The 10,848-nt window shown below is 36.2% G+C and overlaps 1 protein-coding gene across 2 annotated transcripts in view; it reads right to left on the bottom strand.

Moving 5' to 3' along the window:
- Positions 1-638: 638 nt before the first annotated feature.
- The window catches only part of RAP74 (transcription initiation factor IIF subunit alpha RAP74), a 63,385-nt gene continuing 53,175 nt past the window's right edge, over positions 639-10,848 (bottom strand). For both annotated transcript variants that reach the window (XM_090006053.1, XM_090006054.1), the window contains exons 7-10: positions 6,684-6,824; positions 4,792-5,007; positions 3,929-4,147; positions 639-1,013 (exon numbers count right to left, since the gene is read on the bottom strand). In XM_090006053.1, coding sequence (XP_089862179.1) covers positions 924-1,013; positions 3,929-4,147; positions 4,792-5,007; positions 6,684-6,824 — 666 coding nt within the window. In that variant the 3' untranslated portion in view covers positions 639-923. The remainder of the gene's footprint in view (positions 1,014-3,928; positions 4,148-4,791; positions 5,008-6,683; positions 6,825-10,848) is intronic.

The following is a 10,848-nucleotide window of genomic DNA, read 5'->3' as shown; positions in this document are numbered from 1 at the left end:
AGAGAAAAATCGTGGACATGCTAGATAAAGAAGCAAATACAACTTTTAACAAGGAGCATTTCATATTGAAGGAAAAAACAGTATGAGAATGAAACACGAGGATCCCCCATAATATAGAAACGGAATTTTCTAAGCAAGAAATGGGATTTTTGTTACAATGTTCAGGAATGCCACTGTGCCGTTGCATTATATATCGGTAAATTCACAAGTGAAAAACCAAAGCTAAGGTGCACCTATCAATTCCACCTCCACAAATGGATGCACCAACCAGTGGGTCTCACACACAAACTGGGCGTTCGAAACCCTCGGAGCTCAGATTCAAGGATCTGAGATGGCATTGGGCTCGCTGACTTAGTGCTGGACCCATGCCAAGATCCGAGGACGTTCAAATGCAGGATCTAAGATCAGAGACCTTAGATCTATGACATAGAGATGTCAGAGGAGATCATCCAATCTCAGCTGCTAATCTCCTTGAAGATCCATGGGATTCAAACGCCCAAGTCTCCACTAGCACTAGCATTGAACTAGTATCAGGTGAATTTTTCTGACATTTTTGTTCATGATACAAACTACAGACACGGGTAAGTAGCTACCTCACAGACACGGTTGATGTGTAAAATAGCACAAGTACTCAAAGCTTTTATACCACAACTTATGTGCATTAGTGCATTTGGCATGTTTTAACCATTTTCCATTGCATGTGCTTGTATGCTGTTTGTGTACACAAAGGTTCTGAACTTATTATATTGTCTTGAACAAAGACTGATTAATGGTATATTCCATCTGATGGGTAAGGAAACACAACCGAGTATATCTCATTATGTAACTACAATCTAAAACGTCATAATTTATTTTTATAATCTTCCATTAACCCTCTCTGAAAACGTAGTCAATCAACTCTAGATGCTTGCAAGCCACATTACTCATTTATCCCTCAACACAACAAAATTGGCTCCATTTGTCTTCTGTATTCTCGAGATTTTCTTCAGAATGGCAGCAAAGGACGCTTTATCCTGAAATGAGCAGAGGAATAAGCATTATAAGAGAGTAAAAACTGGTCATTAACATCTCAATGACAATAATCAATACAAAGAATACAACCCTAGAGACCAAATAATTTTCTAGATACTGAGGAACTTTATGATTGCAGTCAACTCATTGACACAAAGCACAAGCAACCAGTCAACACTCATTATTCCTCTTCAACATCAAACACCAGATCGCCCACCATACTTGCTGGAAAAAGGGCTTAAGGTTGCAACGAAACACCTCATTCTCGTAGCCATTGGACACACTGAAGCATGCAACATGTGAATGGTCATGCTAACTAAATTCCAATATCTTTTGCCTTGCCAGTAGTTGAAACAACATCCTACAACGATGTTCCATTTTGAGTGTCGCCAGGACAGATGGAACACTTGCAGCAATCACGAGAAATTAAATGACAGATATGAAGAATGATCAGCATTAGCATAGATGGCATAATTTCTTAGACACTAGGGTGCTCAACACAGATTAAAGCGCATATAAGATGACAAACAAGATGCAGCCTATTCAAGAATAGCCAATTCCAAGAGTTCTAAGCAAAATGAACGCTTCCACAATGTTTTTCAACAGATATGCGTGAAACCTTTTACATGCTCCACTCCACATGGATACATAGGACCAAAGGTTTTGGCCTTGATCAATGCAAGATGTGAACCCCAATAAGAGAGAGAAATTAAATGAAACATGAAATATGCATATAAAATCACATGATTCAGTAATTTTTAATTTTAAAAAGTTTATAAGATTGAAGTACGTTCCTGAAGTAGTCACAATATACTAAGCAGAAATGACTCCTTCAAGGGAGGTCACTGTTGGTACTAGATCATTAATTCTCTTAGATCTTGACAGTTAAGTCAACCTTATTTGCTTGCAGGCATCAACAGCTATTGCCATCATTAAAAGATAGCAGGAAAAAACAGATTCCTGAAATTTCCTCGTGATAGATTGCATCATGGCAAATTGTTTCTCAAGTGGTGTAAACATGTTCTATGAAGTAGTTTACATTATTTTATCAAGCATCAATGGTGTTTCTAAGATGATTATTGGCCCACCAGTCAAAAAGAATGCAGTTTGACACTAGCAATTAAGATAGTGGTAAATTTGTAATTTAGCATTTTAACTTGGAGGTTTCAGCCAGTTCTAAGATCTCAAATACTGTCTTTTAGCACTATTGTTTGACTACTTATTTTCTTTTTTTTGGTTTCATTATTGAATCCTTGATTTATTTTCACAAGAGTCGCTTTTTATCATGTCCATAGCATTTTAGTTCATGCTCACGGAATAGCATTTTTGGTGGCTGAATGATATATTGTTTCACTTTTAAAGACCATGGTGAACTGTATTGTCACATGAAAGGACTTCATTCATTTCTCATCCTATGTTGTTCCCTACTAGGCATGTCAGGGATAACGGCAAATGATTGCTCATGCAGTAGGTGCTTCTTCACCCAACTGGAACTGAGGCAACGTTAGTTATTCTTCATTTTACAGCACCACTTTGGGCCACTTTGTGAACTTGAACTGGTCAAATTTGGACATTTTTTAACCTAAGATCTTTCACATGGTTATAGTTGTGTATGTGTGATTATCCTAGTTCAGATTTCCAATGCCAAGTCTTGCTGCGGAACATGAAGAACAAGGCATCAAGGATTTTCACTGGCTTTTTCGTATCTTAGGCATGTCTTGGTTCATTGGAGAGCAGAATATTACTTTTAGCTAGCATGGTGCTTTTTTTTTTCTTCTGAAGAAAATATCATTAAAATCATTAAAAGTGACAAAGGTGCCACCAAGTACATCAAAGCAGTCATGGTCAGTATGGTGCTTCCATAACCAATCAGACAATAAATTACTTAATTTGTCTATTTTGTCACATCCCACACTAGACCTAGACTCACAGCATGTCAATGTTGGTTGATATTCTACATGGATGATTCATTAACTGCCCTCAAATGAGCTTATTCTAGCATAGCTATTAGATTCCCCCCACGAGGACTCCACTCATCTGGTAGGGGCGACTCATGACATCACCAAGTTGATAGGATGCCGTGAGTTGTAGGAAGCCGAGGTTTTACGCCAATGAACTTGGTGAGTGAGGTGGCTTTTCCCTGGTTATCCAAAAAGGAAAAACCATTAGATTACCTCTATTTTCATGCCCGTATTTATACCTGATCTGACTGACTATTAGCCACATAGATCAATTAATGTGTAAAAGTATCACAATTAATGAGGGTTATAATACTTGGAAACAGGTGAATGAATGAGAACAGCAATCTCAAACATCAATAATATCTGTCTGTCATATTTCTAGTTTCAGTCCTATACATATTGATCTAGTATTTACATAATTATTGCACTTCTTTCTATTATTTACAAAATGTTGATCTGATGTTGCCTTTGCTAATGAATAAATTTCATAATATGGTATCAAATACCTCAAAGTTTCAAACCATGGGCTACGTTAAATACTCTTTACGGTGCACATTAGTGTTCCCATTTTTTGTCTTAAGTTCTGCATTGTAACCTGCCTGTGCCATGTCAGCAGCTGATATCCACAAGTCTAATATGTTCCAGGGAGCTTTAAAAAAAAATTGAAAAATAACTGATGTCCTTGTCAACTGAATCAACTTTTGATTTTGGATTGGATCCAATGCCTGCCACCTGAAGCTTAAGAGATTCTACTAGCTTTGTATCTATCTACAAAATCTCTCTTTTTTTGCCTAAAAAATGCTTAATCAGTTGTCCAATTCTGCAATTCTACTCTAAGCCTACCACCTGATATCACATTGCTGATGTCCACTTTTGTTACATCCCCTTTAAACTTTCAACTGTAACCATTAGACAATCAAAAGACCTAGACACAAGAAAACAAACACACAACATACCTCTTGCGTTTTCAGTCTTGCCTTGAATTTGGCCACGAGATCTTGTGTTGTTACTGGAGCAACCTGCAACAAAACAGTCCTAATCTCTTCCTCAGTGACAGATCCAGTAGCAGGTGCACTTCCATTTCTAGTAGCAGATTGTGCAGGAACTTTTTGCGGAGCATTAGTTCTGGAAGATGATGGAGTCTCATCTTTGACCAGTGCAGCTTGTCTGGAGTCCTGCAGAAATGTCAAAAAGATGGATTAGAGGGGAAAAGATGTCACGAGCTGAAGTAAATGCTTTTGTGTGCCACTTATGGGCAAGAGAACACTTAAAGAATATGACCTCTTATGGGTCAACACATGAAAACACAAGAATAAGCCACTAAGGGCTGAGAACACTCATAAAAATAATGAATATTATTCGAGAATAATCCCTTCAAGAAGTGATACAATGAATGGGGGCTAACCCCATATTTATACACATTTTGGAGGCTCAAAGGAGCCGTTGGGACCTACCCAATGGCTAGAAATGTAGCCATTGGGTAGAGTCCAATGACCATTTTGGGGGAGTTCCCAATAAGCCCTTGAGGCTGGGAATAATTACAAGAATAAAAATTAAAAATAGAAAAACAGAAAAAGGGAAAAATACATACAGAATTTGTATATGTGAAAAGACTAAAATAACCCTAAGATACGTATGTACAGAAATGCACATGTTTATATGAAAACACATATATATATATAAGATATACATATATGTTTACATTAACAAAAGACTGCTGTGAAAAAATCATCTTTTGATTCAAATATCATAAAGAAAATTGATTTTGCATTCTTAGATAAAATGAGAAACAATTTGGATGCTGTATAGAAGGACATACATTCTCAGTCTTTAGTTTCTTTGCCGTCCCAGAAGTAGAAGGCTTTACATCATCATTGCCAAGTTTTCGTTTTGTTTTTGCAGACTTTGCTGAAGATGGAGTGCCACGTGTAGACCCAGAGGGAGCTGGTTTTGTGGGAGTGATGTCAGGCTCCTCCTTTGAAGCATCTTTTTGCTTAGGAGCTAAAACTGGGGACATGCCAGTCTCATCCTCCATCTGCAAAGATGAGGAAAGAAAATCATTAAATAACATGAAGAAAGCAGAGTAAAAAGTAGAAAGAGAACCTTATCTAGTTTGAATAAACTCAGAAATACTAACAACCAACAATTCACACCCCAATTGGGTGGTGCACAATTTTTTATGATTTTTTAAAGTGACTAATATTAAATTTTATGATTTTTTAGTGTAATAATTAATTTTTTAACAAAATCTAAAAATGATGACTACCAATTTAGAGAAAGCACAGGGAAGTGAGTGAGAAGAGTGAGAGAAAACACATAAAAACATAAAAAGTTGAGTAAAAGAACATATAATAAGAATAGATGTGGAAAGCATAAAAGAAGCGTAGGGGAATCAAGGTTCTCATCAAGTTTCGGAAGCGAAGAGTATCGCGCTTCCGAAGCGAATTTTCGGGAAGCGAGCTTCCCACCTATCTAAGAAGCTTCCAATAACTCTGATCAAAACTACTATATTGGAGGACTTCCTTTTTCTACATCAAATGAAGTTGACAATATAATCCAATCCAATATGTGAAGATTACACTTCATTTTTCTGCTGTGACTTTTTAACACTGGAGGAAGCACCTTATCATATATGCATCATGCATATATGGGCTAGTAAATGGAGCCAAATGATCTAACCCTGCCTTGTTCAAGCTTGACTGATTCTGGCTCAACCCAATCTACAGCTTGGGCTCAAAATCAAGCCAAAGCCCAGGTGTGCAATTATATGTATATCTGAGCTGAAAGGAGCCAAACGACATTTGGTCAAGCTTTGCTCATTAATTATGATGAGATCATTACTGAACTGAAACTGACCAAAGTTACTGGTCGCTGTGTGTGTGTGCATGTGTTTAGGAGTATATATCTTCGACTGCCAAGTGTACCATGCTATCTAGTCAGAAACCATAGGTGCAAGCTTTGTCTAGTCAATCTGACCATACAGATCAGAATGGTTTCATTAGGATTGCATCTTGGACTGGTCATTTCAACCCAAAAGAATGTTTCTTTGAATCATGAAATTTTGGTTCATTGTCAGCCGTTGATTTTTAAAACATCTGGAAAACCTGCTTACATGGTACAATCACATGATTCAAAACATGTTTTCCACTGTCACATAGGTGCAGATGCGGATGCGGGTGTGGATACGGGTGCGGATGCGGCAATGCGGCACTTTAAAAAAACTTGGGTGCGGGGGTGCGGGGAGGATATATATATATATATATATATATATATATATATATATATATATATATATATATATATATATATATATATATATATATATATATATATATATAATTTTTAACAGTTTTAAGTTAACACCATGTATTTGTGTGCATTTATGTATTTATATATATAATATAGATAAAAATGGACTTGATTAGGGTTAACTGAATCTACTTTTGGATAGAAATAGACCTGTGTGGTTGACTTTACCTAACACAAAGGAAGTAGTGTCCACGTGTCGCACCCGCCTGGGTGCGGGTGCGGTGCCATGTTAGAACAGTCTGTGTGACATAGGTTTTCCACTACACAAACCATGCATATCATCTAAAAAAAGTGAAAAACATAATGTTCTTACTAGATTTTACATTCTGTTCACACACATACATGTATGTATATAGATAGAGACAGAGAGAGAGAGAGTAATATCGTGATGTGGCAACTTACATCATCATCGTCATCGTCATCCTCAGCCTCAGCCTCTGATTCATTTAATCCACCTGCACGCCCAAGAAGCTTTTTTAACTCCTTCCCAGATTTGCTCAGTCCTTCTTCATCTTCATCACCCTCATCCTCGTCCTCATCATCCTGAAGGATAACATCAATTGCATGAAAAGCATAAGACAAAGATCAACATTTATCAACAAATATACATCAAGTGCAAGGAAGGCTAGAGAAGAAGAGGTTAATACAACTTCTACAAGACATGAGAAACGTCAAAAACAAAATGATTTAAATGGTGCACCACAGTCAACCAGATTAGATATGAGAGATGTGCAAACATGCGTCCAACATATCTCATATCAACTCTAAATGGCAATAAAGCACCACACTCGTGCACAAAGGGATTGCAAGCCCACCAACAGACAACCAAATGGCAAAGCAATACATTATAGCTGATTAGAGAAAGTGGCTCTCAAAATGGAGGTTTAGGGTTCAAATCTTGTTGGCTTCACTCTTCTCAATACACGATTTCCCTTTTAACATGAGTCAGCTCGTGTTTGGCTAGGGGACAAGCCGAGCTCGAATTCAGCTTGCCTAAACACAAGTACTGTAACAACCCCAACTGACCCTTAGAAAATAGTGAAAATTTCTTCCTTTTTTAACATTTATGAAAAATCTCTCAAGGACCCGGAGTACATCATAGATTTAATATAACTAAACCACAAATCATTTCATGCATTGGATCGACTTGAAGTAATAAATGAAACTTCATTAATAAAATCAATAAGTTAAAAAGTTTAAAAACATAAAATCGACTCTAGCATAATTATGCGCCCTACTTAGAACCCAAACACCCAATCACAAGTCTCGTGTCCTCCAGCTAGCCAGTCCTAGACATCATTGAACACCTGTGCTTGTAAAACAGTTTTAGAAAAAAGGGTAAGAAACGAAGTCCTTGTACGAATTCCTCTAAAAATTCAATAGTAAAAGAAACAGCATAAATTAATTCTTACATAAATTTCAGAAGAAATCACAAGCAATAACTTACCACAAATATCTTATCATTCAAGCATTCAATCAAATATCATACAGAATCAAATATACAAAGATGCATGAACTAATGTTGAACAATGAAATATGCATGATTTAATGCACATGCATGAATAACTTATTAAGTTATTTATCAGAGTTGTTTTTGCATACATGTCCCTATTAAATGCACACAAGTTTAATTTTCACTTTTCCTTAAACCCGTGGATACTAAAAAAAGGCAATTTCAGAAGTACAAGTTAAGTTCACAATCATAGCTTAACACACAATTTGTATTTTATTTACTAGGTTCCACACTTGTTTCTCGACCGATATCAGGAATCAACACTATCAATCGGAACATTAGAAATCAACATCTAAAGCCGAGATATCAGGAAAATCAACATCCACTGACGTTACTTTTTTTGTATACTAATAACTACAGCTGAGTCAATACCACCACCCCCAGACAAAGTGATGAAAGCTCCCTAAAAGCGTAGCCGGGAAGTGAACCACACATCAGGTTCTAGGCCACAATTGCACACGGAGTTTTAATATCATCACGGTCATCTATGACCGTCATTTAAGATTTTCACACTGTGAAAGAGACATCAAGGAAGAGATTAATTACACTATTTGGTCTCTTTTACCATTTCAAATCAGTTTCAAGTTCTTTACATAACAACCGTTTTGCAAATCAACATTAAAAAACAATTTTGGGTCTAACCCTTAAAATTTAACCATGTAATTAAATTTAAAAAAGCAATAACTTTCAAAAATTATTTTGCAATGCATAAACAAATCAACAACATTAGAGCAACACATGCGCCTGACCCACATAATCCCGCAGTGGTTCACACCAGTGTTGTGAAAAGCGTTGAGGCGTAGCGAGGCGCTCCACCAAAAACCGAGGCGAGGCGTAAGCCTCGAGGCGTAAAACGTAAGCCTCAAAAAAAAATTGAAAACTTAAAAAATATTATAAAAAATATCTAAAAATACAAATAAATAAAGAAATGCTTTACTGATTTAATAACAATCTATAAGAAATAGAAAATCTCAAATAAGTACTAAAAAATATGAGATTAACATATAAAGTAACTAAAAACTGATTACATAACTGGAAAATATATGAGAATAACCAAAAAAAGTTAAAATATACTAATAAACTGATTACATAACTGAAATAACAGGAAAATATATGAGATTACCAACAAAAGTTAAAATATATGAGATTATTCTAAAAAATATGAGATTAACATATAAAAGTAACTAAAAAACTGAGTACATAACTGGAAAATATATGAGATTAATCAACAAAAGTTAAAATATATTAAGAAACTGATGAGTTGTGGAGTCTGATTCAGAGTTTTTGCCCTTACAGAAGGAGGGGTCCGGGGGCTCTCCCCCCCCCCCCCCGAAGAAATTTTTTTTCTTGGGCTTATGTTTGGGACCCAGTTTCTTATGGATCAGACCCGATTTGTTTAGGTTTAGGGTTGTCGCCCTTGACTAAAAAAAACTAATTACATAACTGAAATAACTGAAAAATATATGAGATTAACCAACAAAAGTTAAAATATACTAAAAAACCGATACTCGTTTACAATAGAACAACATAGAAAGACAAACTCTTCTCTATTAATTATTTTATTTGGCAATGAAAGGAAAATGAGAAACTATATTCAATGGTAAGATGAAGAGCACTCGTGCAGCTTTATACTGCAGACAATGACTCAAGTCAAAGCTATAGCAGCAGCTTCTCCATGGCTAATTAAGAAAAAAAAGAGATTTAAAAGGACAAAAACTAGTTTGGTTTGGAGCTCTTGTGCAAATGCCCCAACAAGGTCCACTTCAGGCTCAAAACTTAATTCAAGAACTTTACCTTTCAAGTTCAATCAATCAAGTTGATTCAGGCAAGCACCTTTCACCTAGGGGTGTCAATGGTTTGGGTTTGATGATAAATAAAAAGGTTAAAAAAGAATTTGGGTCAGACCCGAAGGGTCCAATTAATATATGATATTTGTGAACTTTCATACCATACATGGGCCAGACCCAAGTTCCAACTGAGATCCTCAAATTTCAATGTAAAATGGATGAAAAATATAAATTTACCAAAACAAGGTGAGGCATACGCCTCACCTTGAGGCGTGCGCCCCAGAGCTTTTGCGCCTTATGCCTGCGCCTCAAAAAAGCCCCTCGCCTTGAGGCGAGGCACGCTTTTTGCGCCTTGAGGCGCGCTTTTAATAACACTGGTTCACACATAACCACTAACATATCTCAACAAATAATTTATGTCAATTTCAAAATTTTAGTGAACAAGAACACACACAGTTTCCAAACATGTTCACAATGCACATTCAAAAAACAAAAAGAATGCACATTTAGCCAAGCACATACACAAGCAAATAGAAGCTTACGGACCACACCATTCATGATCAATGAATATATAATCAACCAAACATGCATATGATCTCAGTCATGCAAACATCTAATTATTTTCATATTCATGTGTATGATATGCACAATTACAAACTGATCGGTTTAGAATCAGATTTATGTACCAAGTCAGAAAATTACATTTTTCAATCAGATTCATGTACATGATCATCTTCATGTACGTAAATCAGCTACATAGAAATTATAAGTGTCGATCAGATTCGTGCACATGATCGGTTTTAAAAACATGAGTCGGCTATGCAACAAATTAACCACGGATGGTCAGATTCATGCACATGGATCGACCAGTCCAAAAGTAACCAATTATTGGTCAGTTTCATGTACATGATCAGATTCATGTACATGTATCGATCATACATAACATCACAACAACCGGTCAGATTCATGTTCATGATCAAATTCATGTACATGTATCGACCATATCAAAAAATATGCAACTACGAGTCAGATTCATGTACATGGATCGACCAAACATGAAATATCATCAGCTTTCATATACATGGATTGACCAAGCATAAATAATTCATGTACACGAACAAGTTCATGTACATGGATGAGTCAGACCTATATTAACATCAGTTGGGATGATCCATGTACATGAACATCAGTCAGACATAAATCTCATTGGCTGGTTTGATTCATGTACATAAACAAGTTCATGTACATTGATCGACCAGATATAAAT

This window comes from Nuphar pumila, chromosome 5 (assembly GCF_984573655.1).
Source record: "Nuphar pumila chromosome 5, dmNupPumi1.hap1.1, whole genome shotgun sequence".
Taxonomy (NCBI): domain Eukaryota; kingdom Viridiplantae; phylum Streptophyta; class Magnoliopsida; order Nymphaeales; family Nymphaeaceae; genus Nuphar; species Nuphar pumila.
The sequence above is the reverse complement of the archived record's forward strand: the minus strand, read 5'-3'. Positions and strand labels throughout refer to the sequence as shown.